The sequence below is a fragment of the Cygnus olor genome, chromosome 1 (assembly GCF_009769625.2).
Source record: "Cygnus olor isolate bCygOlo1 chromosome 1, bCygOlo1.pri.v2, whole genome shotgun sequence".
Classification (NCBI taxonomy): domain Eukaryota; kingdom Metazoa; phylum Chordata; class Aves; order Anseriformes; family Anatidae; genus Cygnus; species Cygnus olor.
In genome coordinates this window covers 45,186,229-45,205,178 of record NC_049169.1, presented here as the reverse complement: position 1 = coordinate 45,205,178, position 18,950 = coordinate 45,186,229, and the positions used below count along the sequence as shown (strand labels likewise).

At 38.1% G+C, this 18,950-nt stretch overlaps 1 protein-coding gene across 9 annotated transcripts in view; it reads left to right on the top strand.

The window, feature by feature from the left end:
* The window catches only part of CNOT4 (CCR4-NOT transcription complex subunit 4), a 73,630-nt gene that overhangs the window by 48,450 nt on the left and 6,230 nt on the right, over positions 1-18,950 (top strand). For 5 of the 9 annotated variants that reach the window (XM_040556096.1, XM_040556124.1, XM_040556087.1 and 2 more), the window contains exons 8-11: positions 2,609-2,764; positions 5,324-5,381; positions 5,658-5,907; positions 7,657-8,154. In XM_040556096.1, the coding sequence (XP_040412030.1) occupies positions 2,609-2,764; positions 5,324-5,381; positions 5,658-5,907; positions 7,657-8,154 (962 nt within the window). The remainder of the gene's footprint in view (positions 1-2,608; positions 2,765-5,323; positions 5,382-5,657; positions 5,908-7,656; positions 8,155-18,950) is intronic. The other 4 variants (XM_040556142.1, XM_040556108.1, XM_040556131.1 and 1 more) reach the window with 1 other exon arrangement.

The window sequence follows — 18,950 nt, the reverse complement described above, 5'->3', positions numbered from 1 at the left end:
TGGAGTGCAGTTCTTGTATTTGGTGTAAAGACCTTGGAAACCGAAACTGAAATGATCGCTTTCTTTGACTACGAATTCATGAGATGTGAATAAAAGACTTCTTGCCTTCATCTAGTAAACTTAAATCGTTTATTTTCACTGTTTTAATTGTGGATAGCACTATTGTTATAATAGTATTTCGTTGAAGTAGTTTATTTTCAGTAAGTTATGAAAAGATTTCTGTCCATATGAGTACAATCATACAAACATGAATGAAAGCCTAAGATTATCAGTCCTCATGTAAGTTACCTGCTCAGATCTTATATTTAAGACACACAAAAACTGTTAGTAAGTTCCTTTATTTTTTCTGTAGTAATCTCATCAGTAATTATGAATTGGAGCTTGGCCGGTCTGTGGTGTTAACGTTTTAGCACTTGTGGAAAAAATGGCATGTTCCTCTAAAGGCAACAAGTAGTCAGCCTGGAGCTGATTTCTCTCATCACCTCAGCATCATCATTACAATACAATCTGTTCTTTGCTGATGACTGGGCACCATCTTGTGGGTTGTAGCGTACATTTCTTGTTACCACTAGGATTTTGAAATGTTTCTACGAGTCCCATCTCATCAGTGCAAAACGTAGCTTGTGAGCTGGTGAACATTTCATTCTCCTTCACAACTTCCTACCCAGTTAGGTTCTCGTTTTTCCTGATTCATTGATGTGATATTAGGTCTGGCAGTTTGTCAGAGGCTCTGACAACTCTGTGGTCATTCTCTCGTTTGTGGTGCAAGATCTGTTTCACTTTGGAACAGGGCAGTAGCTGGGTTCTAAATAGTAGATGTTTAATTACAAACATCCAGTAGTAGGGAAAAGAGTTTCTTCAATGCTGCATAAATGCTTTTTGACAATTGTGATCTAACTTGAAAGGTCCTACTGGCAGAACTTTTTTTCTTGCTGCTGAAGGCAAATGTTAAAATCCCTCAGTGCAACTTTGTGTACATGGGTGTTCGTCTTTTGCTGTGTCACTTAATAGTAATGACGACTGCGTTTTCTTAAAACTACTGGAGTTCATGTTTAAAACAGATCAACCTCTTTTTTTCTACTGTCTCCTTTCCTGAAGAACCAAAATGAAGGTTCTACTATGCTAGAAGTAGAAACACTTGTTAGGGACCTGCTGGTCTTCTTGAGGACAGGCCTTTAGGTGCATACAGCTTTGAACTTCTAAGTAAAAAATAAAGAAAACCCGTATTGTTGCTTTACCTTTCATTTTGGTTATAAAACTGATTTTAACTGACATTTCAAAATTAATTTTAGTATAGAAATGACTTTATGTTGCAGTGGACATAAGTGTATTTTAAATCTGTTAATGGATTTAAAGTCTTGTTAGTTGGCTCCCTCTTGCAAGGGGGAGAATCACAGATGATAACAGGATATGTCTTCATTGCTCAATATCTGATTAACTCATCTCTAGTTCAAATATGTACAAAGCAAGGATGAGATCTGTAAATCAGTCAGTTTTCATCTGTCTGCCTGTAGTGTAGGTATGTGAGAATAGCAAATCTTACAGTACTAACTGATATTTGAGGGTAGCTAGTAATATCAATTTTATCTGGAGTATAAAACAGCTATGGGAACTTCCACATTTTGTAAGAACATTTAAGAATTTAATTAATTTAATTAAGAATTTAAGTAAGAACATTAATGAAAGGGGCATCAAGAGTAACATATGTTAAAAATTTTTTTGAAAGCTCAGTCCTTATGAATACAGCACTTGGACAATAGCACCCAAACACTAAAAGTAGCATCCTAACTGAAGCAAATGAAAGGCTGAAGGTGATAGAAAAGAACTAGAGAAAGTGAAGACAAATCTTTGTATCAAGTTTTTAGCTTATAGTGTTAGTGGATGGTAATGTTATTTGAATGTATTTGATTACAGATATTTCAGCCCACTTCAGTTTACATAAAACATAACTATTTTCAGTGATAACTTTAGCTTTGAGTCTTCTTTTGAACTTTTTTCCAGATTGAATGTTCTCTCTGAAATGAAATGTAATTTTTAAAAAGGGACGTAATTACGGCTTAAAACTGGAAATGAATTGAGCAGTAACTTGAATGAACAATGCATTCATCTGACTGGTCTCATGGTCTGTTAATAACGCTGTGGACTCTTATGTGGGAATAAAACACAGCCTCATCTTGGCCAGGCTTGTTAGATCCTGGAATATAGAAGATTTTTTTTAAGTGTAAATCATTAGCTAAAGTACCTTTAAAAATACCTAGGGGATAAAGCCAGTAATTCTAAATGAGGTGTATGTAGGCCTAGATACTTGAAGCTGTCAATGGATTTTTACCCCCCCCCCCGAGTGGACATGTTTGGACTTCAGCATTGGCAGTGGAGCTCTATCTATTCAGTGAAGAAAATGGAGAGCTCTGCCCAGTTTTTCTCCTCTCCCTACCTCCCAATTCTTTTTTCTGAAATCATCACCATTTAAAATCTGAGAAATACTATCCAGATAAATCTATTCTTATGGATTGTCTGGCACAAGGATTCATTTTCTCAGTGCCTACAATTTTTAAAACACTTTCTTCATAACTTGAACTCTTCTTTTTTTACTCTTGCCTTTTTCCAGACTGAACAGTAATAACAAAGATGCCTGGCCATCATTACAGAGTTCAAGTAAATCAGCCAACAGCTTAACAATGGAACACAGGAAAACGCCTCCTATATTAGAAAATGGCACAGACCCAGAACACATGACTCCAGATGGTGCAGACTCAGATTTCGGGTAATTGTGCTGCCTTTTATACTTCAGATAGCGTACTTTCTCTCTCACTGACTGGTGTGGAGGGAATGATTCTCCAGTCTCTGGTTGGAGAGCTGGATTGAAGTCCTGATCAGGTCACAGAAAGCCAAGCTTAGCCTAGCCCATTGCAAAAAGACTGGTTGGCAGGCTGCAGGAGAACTCTAACTTTAAAAGTAGTGATGGTACAGGTAGGGGCCGAGGGGAACTACATAATCAGGCATCAGCAGCTTGTATTAGCTGCTTGCAGAGGGCCATGGTCACAGCCAATGCCAAGCTGTTTGTTTCTGTACAAAAGCTTCCACACAAGTAACATGCCAGTGGCTATATATCAGGAGACATCACTTGGAAGAGCTTCAAGAGAAGGAACCTGAACGTTAGGGCTGTATATCTGTCATCTGTTTGCTGTGGTGTGTTCCAAAAACACAACTGCAGAGGTAAGGGTTCCCTGATTATCGCTCAGCAATAGGAACAACACGCAGCAGATTCAACTGAGCCTTCTTTGTGCAGAGGATGTAATTCATCTACTTGCAATAACTTCGTCATTGTTAACCAATATTTTTTTCTTCTTTTGATGCCTCCCTTGAACAGAACTAGTGTTTTCTACATGAGCATTACCTGCACTTACAGCAGTCTGCAGTCACACTGTTACTGTTTTTATTAGACCACCTTGCATCATGCTGGTTTGGACCTATTCAGAGGTCAGATGAGAAAATAACAAGGTGAACATTAATATTTCAAGAGGTGGTGTTGCTGATTAGAGAGCTGATCTTCATTTTAAATGAATATCGAGCTGATGCATTAACACTGAGTGCTGCTGAAAATGGTACCTTATTTTAGTAGCAGTTTGTCTGAGGTATGGACAGAGATCCTATGGTTGCATCTCAGTAGTGACATGCAGCTTCCTTCTCATCTTTTTGAAAAGAATGTGCTATATATAGGTAAATGTTGTGACTAATGGCTAATGAATCTTCTTCATTCTTGAAGACTGAAAGCATATCTTAGAATTACAGGCTGCTTAAGCAGGTTCAAGTATAATACGCATTGTCTTTCGGTGTTTAGGCCATCATTAGAAGTTGTCTGTTGCATAGCTTTAGGCTGCAGTGTTGTGACTTTCTGTCAAAGGCTCTGAGAGAGAATTTACTTGGAACATCAGCTCTACAATCAGGATGATTTAATGAAGCGACTACAGCACATTCTTATGCTGTAGGTATTCAGAAATTACTGACATGAGGAAGTTTCTTCCAAGTGGAAGAACTTTCTTCGTGCTGTTCAACCACTTATAAATCTTCACTGGACTAATACTTGTTTGCAAAACTAATCTTCTGATTTTTCTTCTGTAGTCATAAATACTTGACCTTCAGTTACCTTTATGAAATACCAATGTAGTGTTCTTTTGCCCCAGAATTGTTTTTATTAATGGGTAACACTTAAACACTTTCTTCACAATGAAGAAGGATGTATTTTGCCGGGTTTAGATAGTCATCCTGAGAACAAATACCGGAGGAATTGAATTTTGGACCTTGCTACATGGCTCTATGCAGTATCACACTTTGTTTTCAAACAGCCCTTGCTACTGCAACTTGTATCTATGATCTGAAGTCTTCAACCAGTTAAAATATATCTGTTTGTTTTGCCTTAACAGATTGGATCTGTAATTTGAATTGTATCATGTTCATGTTCTTCAGGTCCTTGTCTGTAGGACCAGTGTTCTGGGCTGTGTAGTCAGATGCTTGTGCATCTCTTCTTCTTACAGTAGATAAAATGAAAATATCTTTAAGTTGCAAAGCAGAGATTTTTGTCTGAACTTACACTAATGAAACACCATTAGTTTTGTATTTAGTATAACTACGGCTGCTCACAAGTGCCTGTGAAATCTTGAATCCAAAGGTATGCCATTTTAGCTGAGTCATGTTAATTCCCTGTAAATAGCTTTCTGAAGTGGTTTTCTACTGTACCTTACCTTCAGTTCTCTTTATTGACAGTTTTTTGTATTGTCTTTCTGAATTTTTTTCCCTTCTATCATCGCAAAGCTCAGTTTTCTCACCTTGGAACTAATTTCTGCTAGTTAAAGCTTTGAGGCTGATGGAAAGCTTGACTTGCCACCAGGATTAAGTAGTTAATTTAATTTCCTATCTCTTCCCAAATTTATTTAGGACTCATGTGGGAACTGACAAAAGTATTTAGAAAACCCAACTTTCTCTCCAATAATAGAATAGATGGAACTGACAACAAATGTATACTGTCCTGGTTTTTGAGTGGCTAAGAGTTAATTTGAAGATACTTAAAACTTTCCTTTTGTTCTATAACAGGGGAGTCAACAAGCAGAGTGGAGAGTGGTGGGAAGAAATACAGTGGCAAATTATTTAATCATAAATATTCCAATAAAGTCTAATAAATACTGGACTTTTTTCCTTATCTCTTTCAATTTAATTTTGGTTTGTTTTTCTTTCAAGGTTTTTCTATCACTACAAAATCGAATGTTGAAATTCACATTAAATACCTGAGTGACTTACTGACCTTTTCCCCCTCCCACTTTTGCAGCCCTATCGACAAACCTTCAGATTCCCTCAGTATAGGAAATGGTGACAGCTCCCAGCAGGTAAGACAAAGATAAATGCTGTGAACATAAGAATTGAGTTTGTTTGGCTTGGTGCAACTTGTAATTTGAGAAGGAAATACTTTCTGAAGTATTGTATAACTTTAATCGAAACAAAAATATGCTACTGCTGAGTTGCTTTAGTGTTAAACCTTGTACTGAGCTATATATTAACTAAAGGAAATGTTGCCAATAGCTTTGAGGATTTTTTCAACTGTTAGTGAAGAATATATATAAGTGCTCAGGACCTAATTGTCTCTCTTCCTCCTTTGCCTGTAGATAACAAACAGTGACACACCTTCACCACCGCCTGGTTTAACAAAACCCAATCCAGTCATACCCATCAGTTCATCTAACCACAGTGCACGGTCCCCTTTTGAAGGGGCTGTAACAGAATCACAGTCGCTCTTCTCTGACAACTTTCGGCACCCTAACCCCATCCCTAGTGGGCTTCCTCCATTCCCCAGTTCTCCACAGACTTCAAATGACTGGCCTACAGCACCAGAACCACAGAGCCTCTTCACATCAGGTACGCACACCTCTGTACCCAGCTTCCACTGCTCTATATTGGTTCCTTTATTGCAGCTGATGCCTAGAACACTCTAGAACTAAAACTCTAGGGTATGCTTTATATAATTTTCCACCACTTCACAAATGTTTGAAATGTTTTACTACAGTATAACTGAATTGCACTGACATAAGAATTTTTTCTAAAAGAAGCTTTACAGAACTTTCAAACTGCATGGCTAAATTTTCAGAGTGCTTTAGTTTTTCTTAGCCATGTGTCTGCTTAATAGGGTGAGTGACATGTATTTAATGCTACAGGTTTGTTATTAAAATTAATCTGTTTATAACCTGCAATTCCAATGTCAGAAGCTATGCAGTAGAATTTCAAATTTTCTTTAGTATCCTGCATAGTTATCTGAAGCTGCCTAATCTTTCCGAAGCGAGGTTATATATATTCAGAGAAGATAAAAGTATGGTTAATTGCAGCAATTGAAAGTTACAAAATACCACTTCACGTGAATGAAACATCATTTTAGGAGTATTGATGCAGTCTTGGGAATGGTTATCATTTTTAGAGTTTCCAAATTAGAAACCGAAGGGATGTGTTCGAAAATTAAATGAAACAAGATCAGTAATAAATAGAATGTAATGATGCTTTGGGATAGAATAGCATTTTACTTAGTGGCTAATCTTTTAATGCTTATCTCCTTCTCGATGTCGTAATCCTGTTTGTAAATAATATTGCCAAGAAAATTACCTGCTGCTAAAGTACTATATACACCAGTTTTGTGAGGATTAAGTAGCAGTGGGAGAATTTCCAGGTGGCTTGTTTCATAATTGATACAAAATATATGGCTGCTATTAAAGTATGATGGACAGGGGTTTTTGCCTGTCTACCAACACTTTTAATCTGAAAATGAAATTGTAGGTTTGTTTTCTGAGAGGATGCTCAACTTAATTTTAATGGTACCTAAGGCAGCAGTCCAGGTTCCCTGCCAGCAGAGGGAGTTGTAAGTGATAGTACCTTGTACTCATCAGCTTTCTTCACTGCAATTTTTAAGGAAAAATATGGTGAAAATAGGATCAGCATTCTCTGAACCTGAGCTAAGAAACTTAAACAGTATAATAAAGTGAAGTGCTAATTGCAAGTGCAGGGAAGACCAACTCTTCTGCCATGCTGCTTAAGAATATTTACCAATATCTTGTAATGCAGTTCCTTATTTCCTTTGTTCAGTCAAAGCGCATACATAAGAATTAGGCTTTTGTCATAATAGCGGACAATATGTTTTAACCACTACTCAAAAGTATCTGAGAGGGAATACCCCCACCCCCAGTTCTTTGCACAGCACAGTTGAAGCACAGTTGAAGCACAGCATTAATGTTTAAAGAGAAATACTGAACTGAATAACAACTTTAAACTCTGGTCACACTTCTCCCCAGTAATTTAGGTGGAAAGAATGTCCTAATGTCTTTTGGTTTCTTTCTACTCTGCTTTTACTGAAAAATGCTTATTTTACAAAAGCTTTTGTGCAGTCGGAGCAGTTCTGTAATAAAACTACTGCTTGCTAGTTCTACCACTTCAGCTTAAGTAGAAATCTATTACAGTCTGGTCTGAAAATGGATTTCCAAGCTGATAAAATGTGTGTCTTTGGGGAATTTACAAAGAAATATTACATGAAAGATAAAACTGGCAACATAAATCACACTGAGGCTGAGATTTTTGTATGGACAAATACTAATTCTTGTTCTAAATCTTATTCCTCTCCAACAGAAACTATACCAGTATCTTCCTCCACAGACTGGCAAGCAGCTTTTGGGTTTGGTTCCTCCAAACAGCAAGAGGACGACTTAGGGTTTGACCCCTTTGACATCACCCGCAAAGCCTTAGCAGACCTGATTGAGAAGGAACTGTCAGTCCAAGACCAACCTTCCCTCTCGCCCACATCTCTTCAGAACCCTACCCCACACACTACAACTGCCAAAGGGCCAGGCTCTGGATTTCTGCATCCTGCTGCACCCGCAAATGCCAACTCTCTCAGTAGCACCTTTCCACTCATGCCACAGAGGTTCCCACAGTTTCAACAGCATCGAGCAGTTTACAACTCCTTCAGTTTTCCAGGCCAAGCAGCTCGCTATCCTTGGATGGCCTTCCCACGCAATAGCATCATGCACTTGAACCACACAGCAAATCCCACCTCAAATAGTAATTTCTTGGACTTGAATCTCCCACCACAACACAGCACAGGTCTGGGAGGGATCCCTATATCAGGTAGGTGAATCAGGACAGCCGTGAATGAGACTTAATGCGTGCTTTCAGTTTCTGAGTCAGGACAGGAAAAGGTAATAGCCAGCTACAAGTGGTAGAACTATGTCTCTTAACTGTCATACTAGGCTTATGAAGAGAGGGAGGAACATCACTTTCAATAGACCCTTTCCATTTAAAAAAAAAAAATCTGGATATTTAGCCTTGTAATATTGAGCTTTATAAGGAAGGTGGAGTATTCTGTGCCCGCTTAATTTTGTGCCAAAACAGACTGGTATTTTGGTTCTGCAGTCTTGCCGAACTGGCTTTCCTTAAGGGTAGGCCCTGAAAGTGAATCGTGACTTGTGTTGATGTGAGGTGCTGACCAAAGTTACTAAAACTGCAAAAAATTGTAACGATTTGTGCTACATGTCTTGGCTGGGGTTGTTCCCTCTTGTGCATAACCAAGTGGATGCATAATAAAACATTCAGTGCTGTTCATTTCTATACTTCAGATGGCCTTAGTTGTATCACGTTAGTCTTTCACTGAATGGATGCTTGCAACGTTTGTAAGAGGCTTCATCCTGATTGTGAGGCTTGTGATGTTGGAGGAAAATAAATGTGCAGTCAGGTTGTTTGCTGCCCTGAATTAGCTGAGAGGCTCCTGCAGCAAGCTTTACAACTAAGGAGTTAACTTTGACAATAATTGTTCCTATTAAAACGTCATTTCTGGAATTTTGAAATCCTTCCGCAGCTCCTATGTGGCTTGTCCTACCCAGCTTCTCTTTTTCTAACGGGGGGGGGGGCGGGAATTGTATTAGGTTTATAAGGAACTGCAGATAGAAACTCTAAGCTCTTTGTAGCCGTGAGATGAAGAAAACTGTCTTGAGATGTTGCCAATGGTACTTTCTTCGGGTGGGGTTTGAAGTACTAGGTATACTGCAAAAAGATGACCTAGAACAAGTCACTTTTGTTTTGATGCTCTAGTGCAAGAGCCGATTCTGGCTCGTTCCCTGTTCTTTGTCCTCTTTGGAGGCTTGTTGAAGCTATGGTACTGCCGTAGAGTCCTTCGGCTGATTCATAGTCTAACCATTTTGTCCAGATGACAAATGCAAATAGTTCAAAGTCTTTATGCTAGCGGTGACAAAGTTTTAAAACAAAAATTACTGATACTGCTTACACTGAAATGTGTGTGTGGGGAAGAAGAGTTGACATTGAGTCAAAAATGCAGCATCTGTAGCACTGCAAATTGTTGCTCGCTCTACCCTAAACTGCAGAGAACTCACAGGAATTTTGCAAGACTTTGTCTTGACTTTACTGCTGAATTGTAAAACCCTCCTTGTGAAGGGCCTGGTAACAGTACCCTCTTGTGGACTAGGAGGGCAGGAAGATCCTTCAGTGTTGAAAACTGATCTGTTTGCAATGCAGATTATTCTCAAGTTTGCCAAAGTGTTTTTTTAAAAGGCATTATTTTAATTGTCTTTGGCAGTTTGAAAGTTGATTTCTTTGTAGAAGGCTTGGTACTCCTGAAGAGCTGGTTGTGTGCTCCTGGTTGATGCACGCAGCCAATGTCATGTGCTTTCCCCATATGTTTTAAGGCCACAGAGATGGTACTTGATCGTATCCTTTTTTGTATACAACTGCTAGAACCAATTAATCTCAAAATACTTTTGGCAGATACAGTGCTAAGAACAGAAAGCAAACATCTGCTGTAGTCTCTATGGAAAGTTCCTTTGAGTTGGTTTTAAACTCTTGTTATAGAAAACACTGTTGCCTGGTTCACAGTTAGATAGCATTAGTAGCTGCTATGCAAATGCTTGTCAGCTGATCTGCATGTCAGTTCTGATGTACCTTGAAAAAAGTGATCTGTGTGAACAAAATTACTGCTTTTTCTTTTTCCTGTTGTCAGATTGTCTGAAGTCTCAAGGAGGTCTGGTATTTCTTGTGCTAGTTAAAGAAGTTGTACTACTTGTATAGCATTTAGTGTCTTGGGTTTCCTGCAGTGATTCTAACTGCTTCAGAAGTACAAATAATTTGAAAATCAGGAGGTGCCCTCATGCCTCTTTTTTGATACGTTGACTTGCTAGTTTCCTATTTATTGAATTTATTTTCAAAACTGTATCTAGTGCACAAGTTTTACAACAAAGTGTTTTGTGAAAGAGTAATACCTGTTCTGTATGCTTGTTTTAAATCTGCCAGTAGCAGGTATGTAATTATAGGACTTCCCTAGTTTCCTTATTTGATTTATGGACTCAGGGAGGCAAGTGGTATACGAGTAAAGAAACCATGTAGGCATGACTTTGTTAGTGGTTTATAACAGACTCTAGCTGGCGTAGAAAGGCCTTATGTATCACTAGAGCCATTTTGCAGTACAGAGGGATTAGTTGCAGTATATCTGAAGCACCTGTTAGCTTTGTTCTTAGTCTGAATTAAAGTATTTTAGAAAAGGTCATCAACTTTGCTGTTTCAGATATAACAGCAAAAGAAACTTGAGTGTAAACAAAACCTTCACATTGTTTCCTAGCAGAGATTCTAGTGCTGTCAAAGTTGCATATTTCCTGAGAGATCTCATCAAATTTTTTACATGACCGTGAAAGATCACAAAATCCTAAAGCAGATGATACTGGACCAGTCATTTAAAAGAAAAAAAGGAGAACATTTGTTCTGTGCATCATCTGATTACTCTGCCTGCTGTGTTTAACCAACCCTTTTCAACTTTTCCCTTCAATTTATGTGAAAACAAGCAGCCCTTATACTCTTCAAAATGAATTGGTTTTTTAAAGCTAGTAAGCTACTTCCTAGGCTTTCTAAATCCCAACTTTAGTTGGTTCCACTTAAATGTATTTGTGTTTTTGAAGCTTGTATGAAGAAAGCAATATCTTCTGAATTCTTGGTGCTTCTGCTTTATGTAGGCATTGGTATTCACGTGAATGTGAAGTACTCGTGTTTGACATGTTAAATGTCAAACGAGCCTTGTGTCTCGTTTCAAATCAGAGCTTTGCTGTCTTTCTAATTCCGTAGCTCCGAGTAGAGCTATTTGGTGATGAACACTAGACTTAAGTGGAAGGACACAGGTGCTACCTAAATGTTTTAAGCTCATTTAAATAAATAATTTCTATATGGAATGTGGTAGCCTGTTTCTCCGTAGTAGTACTTAATAAACTTATTCTGCTCTTTCCAGTGAAGTGACAAAATTGACTTCGTAGTAAAATTATGCGTATACTTGAAAGTTGCCATATCCATCAGACATGACGTTGTCCCCAATCTTTATTTAAATGAACTTTTTGATTGACTAATTCACAAATGAATTTTCCTTCCTTCCTGTCCAGCCAGCATGATTTTGTAAACTGTAGTAGATGTAACATGGTTTCATTGTAAGGGCCAGTTCAGGCTTTAGTGGAATGGGTTAGATGGCTTACTGTGTAAATATGCCTCAGGATAAAAGTTCAGTGCCTTCTTTCTGGATAGCATGATTGTTGCTAAAAGCAATCTTACCCTGGATTGTGTGGGGAGGGGCTCTCCTTTATTCTGCAGATCATGACTAAGGAAAGATGCACCAACAGCACCATGAGTAGATGTGTGCCTTTTTAATATTACTGCAGGCTGTCAGGAAGCTTTGATAGTTGATACGCTATCATCTTTGCTACCTTACCTGGTTTTGTATTCTAAAATCGTAAGTATAGTATTGGGTCACAAAATAGAGTAGGGCTCTGTGTTTTGAGACAGATGATAAAATGAGATGTATGTCTATTAATAATGGGAAAATGAAAAATAATTTAGGTGTTTGGTAGGCATGGATGAATTTTATTACATAGAAAAAATAGAAGAACAAATTTACCCAGCTAAAAGTAGAATAAAGCTGTAAATTAGCTCACCTTTCCTGACAGTTTTATGCAATATGAGTAAAATGTTGAAACACTGGCTGTTATTTCATATATTAATTGCATAATTACTATGAATTTAATTCCAAATTAGGAGAAAACTTAATTGTAAAAACTTCTCTATTCAGTTACAATGAGATGGCTTAATTCTAACTTTTCCAGGACTAATGGTACGCAACATTGTGTGTATATCTGTTCCACAGATATTAAAAATCTAAGATACTTGAAATAGTCAAGTGGGTATAGAGACAGTTAGGAAGCATAAAGAATTATACCCTGTCTCCTAGCGGTATCAGTGCAAGTTAAATAGCACTGCCTCATATCCCTTTATTTTGTTGCAGTGCTTGAAAGAGCACTTTGCCATGCTTTTCCTCTTGGTCTGACAATGTGAAAGGTTTAATGCCAGTTCTAAGTATAGATGCTCGTACAGTTAAGAGTAAGATGCATTAGGCCATTAATTTTCTGTTCTAAGCCTTTAAAGAAGACTGCTTGCTCCCTTGATGGTCTTCGGTGACATTTGGCTTTCTGTCAAGCCAAAGCACTGCAGCTTCATGTTGTCTTTTCTGTGCTCCTGATGAGATCTATGGCTGCCTGTAGCTGAAGTCTTTATCTCATTAGGTGTAAATATCGAAAACAGTGAATCTGTTGAAAATCTGAACTGAAGCAACTAATAGTTTAGGTGCTGGGTTTGACCCCTCTGAAGGCCTGTATCCTTCCAGAGCACAGGGCAGCTGCTCTCTGAAATGGATGTTATGCCAACGTCAAGATCTCTGCTCAGCTGAAGATAAAGGACTGAACGTTGTTTTTAAGTTGTCATATAAAAAGGGCTGTTTGGAAATGACCCTCATCTGTTTCCAGTATTGCTTTGCTGGCCATTGCAGAGATCCCCTGTGCTATTTTCATCAGCAAATATGATGCCGTTCTTGGTCTAATCTTTGCTGTTGAATATTGTGCTCTTCTCATCAGTTCTTATGCCCAGGGTATCTGATTTCTTGTCATGGAGGTTTGTGGGCCTTTTCCCCTTCTCCCATCTTATTTTGGAAATTATTTGTTCCTGTGTGCATTCCCCACCCGTGAAAGTCAGAGCTTATTTATAAGCTCTGACTCTTTCTCCTTATTTCCAGTCCTAATTGATTTTGTATTTCACTAGTGAAGAGGTGAAATGCTCAGCACCATATGTAACAAATTAAATTTGAAAATAAGTTTTTGGCTTGCTTGCTTCCCTTGCTCCAGAGGTGCAAGGAGGTATTTTTAATGCTGCTAGGCTTAAAATATAGTATATGGAAGTGAGACTTCTAATTCATCTTTAAAATATTAAATATAGGGCCAATTTTAAATGGCATGGTTTGAAGCCTGCTGTGAATATTCTTTATTGTACCTCTGTTATTGTGTTCCTCAACTCCCATATACTTTATGCATTTACTAGTAAGTCCCGTCCTCCGTAACAACATGATCTTGTCATTCTCTGAAAGAACCTCATCCCCAGCACCTGTCCTTCAAGTCTTGCCATTTCTCCATCTGTTTTAAAGTCTCATCTGACCTCCCCCCTGCCCCAGTGCCTTTTTGGTTTTGATACAGCAACTGTTTTAAAATCCTATGGAATTTTTCTTATGATTGTACAGGAGATACTGTTCCAAATAAAGCTTACTGTATAAATACCTATTCCTTCATCTCTGTGAGCTCGGTTCAAGCTCTTATTAAATTTTTGAAAATGTTTAATTGTAAGATTATTAGGGATGGCAGTTAAGGACAGGCATCCTGCTTTTTAGCCTATTTTTTAAATGTCTAATTTTACTTTGAAAGAAAAATGTGACAATGTAAATATAAAAATAAAAATCCTCCAACTTTTCTTGGCTGCAGCACATCAGAGAAATGACTAATCATGTTAACATAGCTAGACTCGAAACAAATGCTATGTTACCTGAAATTGGCCTGTGTGGCTCACCTAATTTGCACTCTGGCCCATCAGTCCTGACAGCTTTCAGGTAACTCCCCAACAAGAAGCAGGGGAAGCGAACACAGGGAAGGTGTTTGAAGTCAGCCCTTCCTGACTGTTCCGTGTCCCCAGTAGTCTCACCAAAGAAACTTCAGCTGCATGAGCACTGTGGTCTTCCCCTGTATTTTAGGGATGGTAGACTAAATTTACTACATAAAAGCAAGAGCTTTTCACTATTAAACTATTTAAGAGCAGTTCACCAAATGTTATAAAAGCTGTATCAGACAAGTAGCGTTGTCAAATGAGGCCACATCTTGTGAATGGACTTAACTTCAAATCTTTCCGGGTCAAGTCAATTTTACAAATTCTAATTATGACTGAGTTTTAACAAAAAGCACGCAGTTCATAAGCTTTCTACATAAATGTATTTCTAAGTAAGACAACTTGAATAACCACTGAGAAAAGTCGAGCATAATTAAAAAAAAAAATTTGTAATGGTGCAGGAATGTAAGTGAAATACCCTAAAGAAACAACAGCAATTAAAAGAACAGTGTTATGAAAAGGGTTTTCCTTCTGAATGACACCAAATCTCTCTTGGGGGAAAAAAAATCTGATCTTTTCCATGCTTTGTCATCTCTTGGTTCCTTCCCTGTCACAGCCTCGGTTGAACCTTAGCTTGTTTCCAAAGATACCAATTAAAAAACTATACCTACCTGTGTGTATATTTACATTTAAAGTGGGTCATCTCTGTTGGAAGATAGTATTTAGTAATCAGAATTACTGTCATGGAGGGTTTGTTTTTCTTTAGGTTTCTTGAACCTTCTCATGGAATGAAGTATCCACAAATGTACCTCAGCTGTATTGGTTATATACATGGAGAAATTGAAAATGGGCTTGTAATTTGTTAGTGTATGCATTCATTGTACTAATGCTGTTCTCACAGCCTTGGTCAGAGGATTGGATAGGAATTCCTGGAATCCTGTTTTTAACTGTATAGGCTCTTGCTAATTAGTGATCATGACATTGAAGATCAGAGTTTTCTTTACCAGTTCTAGTTATTGTATTGACCATGGGGAAAATTCCATACGTTTTGCTTTCATACATATATATGCATATACCACAAGTACATGTAAAGGATTTTCATTTGAGGTCAAAGCATTTTTTTTTTTTTACTGACAGTTAGGATAACATAGTAAGATTGAAATCTGATGCAAAAACTAAGAGTAAGCACCGGGTATACTTAAGTGAAAAATATTTTTTCCCTCAGATGAATGGAAATTGCTTATCTTCCTGGGTTTTTAAGTCATGCTTTCCATGTGTAGGATTCAGATGTCTATCTTCATTGCAGTGCCTTTAACAGTCTTTATGAGCTCCATTTAGGTTTACATTAAGATTTAGTATTATCAGTGGTGATAACTGCATTTAGTCTTACGAGATCCATTTTTGGATGAGGAATTAGCTCACATGAAAAAGGATATTTACTGACTAAAGTGGAAGTACTACAGAATGTCATTCTTGCAGGTAGGACAGTGGACCCCAGCTTGATTGAGGTCCTACACTGGAATCCTATGTAGTTTCAGCAATAAATAATTAAAAAGTAATAAAAATGTTGGAATACTTCAGGATACTCTGGAAACATCTGACTTGATGTCAGCATGTTTTTCAAAGGTAGCGAGAATCTTGGTTTGAAATTTTCTTAGGGCTTAGAATTAGGTGGCTGGCTGCTATAATTATGTATTAGATTTGGTCTCTTGAGCTGTGGTAAGTACAAGTCAGTCACAAGGACAGAATACTAATACAAAAATGCTTTTCTCAAACCTGATTTAAGTTCTGACACTGTACATACAAGTAAATATGAATCTTCCTATTGAATATCTGTCTTAATAGTTACTTAGTCAAAGAAAGCTTAAAGGTTATACTGTCAGACCTTCATCAGAAAGGAAAATTATTTAGAAAAAATATTTTCTTCCTTCAAAGTGTATAGTTCAGAATTCAATATGTTCCTCTTGTACTCGGTAGTTTGGTTTACTGGCATCCTTTGAAAAAAAAGTGCAGTATAAGTGAAAAATAGTGCCTTTCTAATTTACATGATGTCTGTTAAATTGGGTAGATGTGGGATTAATATAACCGTGGAAATCAATGTGGGATCAAGATAAAAGCTGCTCTACTTGCATTACTTTAAAGTTCAGAGTAGAGCAGTGCTCTTTATTACCAAATCCAATTTTGTGTGTGTATATGTGTATTGCTGTTTCCCTTGCTCTTTGGTTTCCCTTGCTCTTTTGAGTTCATGACCGTAAGACTTTCCTGTGAAATCTGCTCTGGGGAATGATATTTAGGAAGCTGTTTTCCTGGATCACCAACTTGCTTCTGATGCGTAGAGAATGTCTGTGAAGCTTTTACATGTTTTCCTTAGCAGCTTTATCTTCCAGCACTCCTGTCACTTGGTATCTCCCTTACATGAAGTGGCTACTTGTATTCCTGATGAGCAGTGCCACTGTTTAAATGTGGACAGGTTCAATCTTATTCTGACAATGATGTTTTCAGGCTATCGTGAATCTGTGTGCCGCTTTGTCATTTAGTTTAAGCATTGTACGTTTCCTAGAAATCACAAATGCAGAATCAATGAAGTCTGAGAGTGAAATCCTTCAGACCACAGCAGTATGAGCAGAATTTTACTTACGGTTTTAGAAAATTCCATGCGCAAACAAGCTCAGTTGTATTAAAGTGACACGGGTATGGTTTTATCATCACTGTTATGATGATGATGATGGAGGCTTTGAATGAAAGGTTTTTAAATTTCTCTCATGTGATGGGAATCACTTCATTTTAACTTCATCTTAAGATGGAGCAAAATGTCCTCTCCTCTTTCTCCCTACAGAGTGAAATATCGGATATCTTTTTGCAAAAGAGAAATACCAATAGTGGAGGGGAATCTTGAGCTGAAAATAAAGAAGCCCCTATCACTTCAGAACAGGTTAAGGAACTGTTTCATGGAAAGCACAGGCTACCTGTGGTACCTGTTAAAAGGGTAGCACAGAGTGCAGGCTGGGACTAATAGGGTTGTCATACCAAGGTTATGCTTTGCTGGTGGCCACGCTTGGCTCTGATCAAGTTGGAAAAACTCAGTGAACTCTTTCAGGTCCTCTTTCCTGTTCCTTTTTTTTTAAACTATTTATTTTCCTGTCCTGGGCCCAACTTTGTAATTCTGGTTGTTCTGCCAAGGCTTTGAAACTGTTACTGTACAGTGTCTGTGAAGCTTTCCTAAGGGCCTCCTAACAGTCAGGTCATTGCAGTGGGCATGGTCCTGAGCATACCTTGGTGTTCTGTGCGCTTCTGTTGCTGCTAACCTGTGCAGTTACACAACATGGCTAATAGGTTTATTTTTTTCCCATACAGTGGTTTCCCTCTGAATTGCTTTTGCTTACTTGAGGCTTTTCTCTAGCACTGTTGTGTGCCTCGGTCATACACGTGGCATACTGATGGGTTCTTCAAAAATAAACAATTGCGACCCAGATTTGCAGGACTGTTTGCTCTTCAGCAGGACCAGAACAGTTAGGACTCCTGGCATAAAGATATTTAAGTTTTACGCAATTAGTACAATCAGGCTCTTGTATTAGCTTGGAATATAATTTTGGCAAAGAACTGCACTTGCTTTACATTCACTTAATGTGATGGTCTTGTGATCTTTGTTAGTTACTTAATGTGCTGTTTGAACCTTGATACAGATTTGATCATAGTCTTGTATTGGAATTAGGACAATGATTTGAAAGGGTCCAGTCTTTGTAGGACATTCATTTTAGTGGGCTCATCTCCCACCAAATAAACTCAGAGACGTGCTATCCCATTACCCTTGATATAAAAGATCAAGTGGGGTAGCCAAATTTGGACCACCTTTGTGTTTTAAATGGTCTGCATTGTAGTGTTGTCTGTCAGAATTCATGAAGTCGTGAAACTGACAGTTATGCAAACTTCCTCTGAAGTACTGATTACATACAACAGAACCATGCTTTTTTTTGCTTGGCTATCATCCCCTTTACCGTCTCTTCCCCAGATACATGTTGTTCTACCTGATTTGAAGGAACAGTGTCAAAACATTGCAGATAAAAAGGCAGTGCAGTAAGACTAGCAGACTGTCTGCTAGGATGTCGTGATGGGGCAGTGACTTCATTACAAATTCATGAAATCACCAGTTTTATACAGATCAGACTTCCCAGTAGTATCTGTTTAAAAATAACTATTTTTGCTTTATGGTAGATAGATAAACAGGTTATGTCTGTGGTGAAGCATTTTTCTTCGCCTTGTTCGTTCCGTTTCAGACAGTCCTTAACTGTTAACGTTTAGGTAAGATGCTTTTATTTCATGGTGACGTACTACATCAGAAACATGAAAAAGTTCCGTGCCAGAACTGTGGGGTCTGTTCACCTCTGGAAACTCAGGTTTCCGTTAGAGCAGATGGGATTATGAAATGCGCATTAAGAGAAGATTGAAGCTTAATATAGTCTGTGATCTGTGTTTGTGCCTGTTTTTGTGCAAATAGTGGTGCTTTCAGGGGAGCTTCACGAGGTTATTCTCTTGTCCGGGGGAAAAGGCTGGGGGGTGGGAAGGGACGAGGCTCTAAAATGCTTCCAGTTGATCTTGGTGTATAAAATCTTTTCATTGATGTGAACTGTATTTGGACTCTGTCCAATCTTCCCACTGTCCTTGGACATCCTTTTTTGGACTCGATGATCTTGAGGTCTCTTCCAACCTAGAAATCTCTGTCTATCCTGCTTTAAATTGGGATGAAGCCATTGGAGACGACATTTCCACTCTTTGAGAGAGGGAAGGAGTCGTGTATTGGTTCTCATGTTCATAGGTTATGGTGTCCAACCAAGCAGGCTGCTAGCCAGTTAAAAATCAAACCTATTTGGTAGCAGGGAATAAAGTTGGGAAAGATGACTTTACTAAAAAAATTATTTTTTTTGATCTGTAGTAATGGGAAGCTACCCATTTGTTTATAAACACAG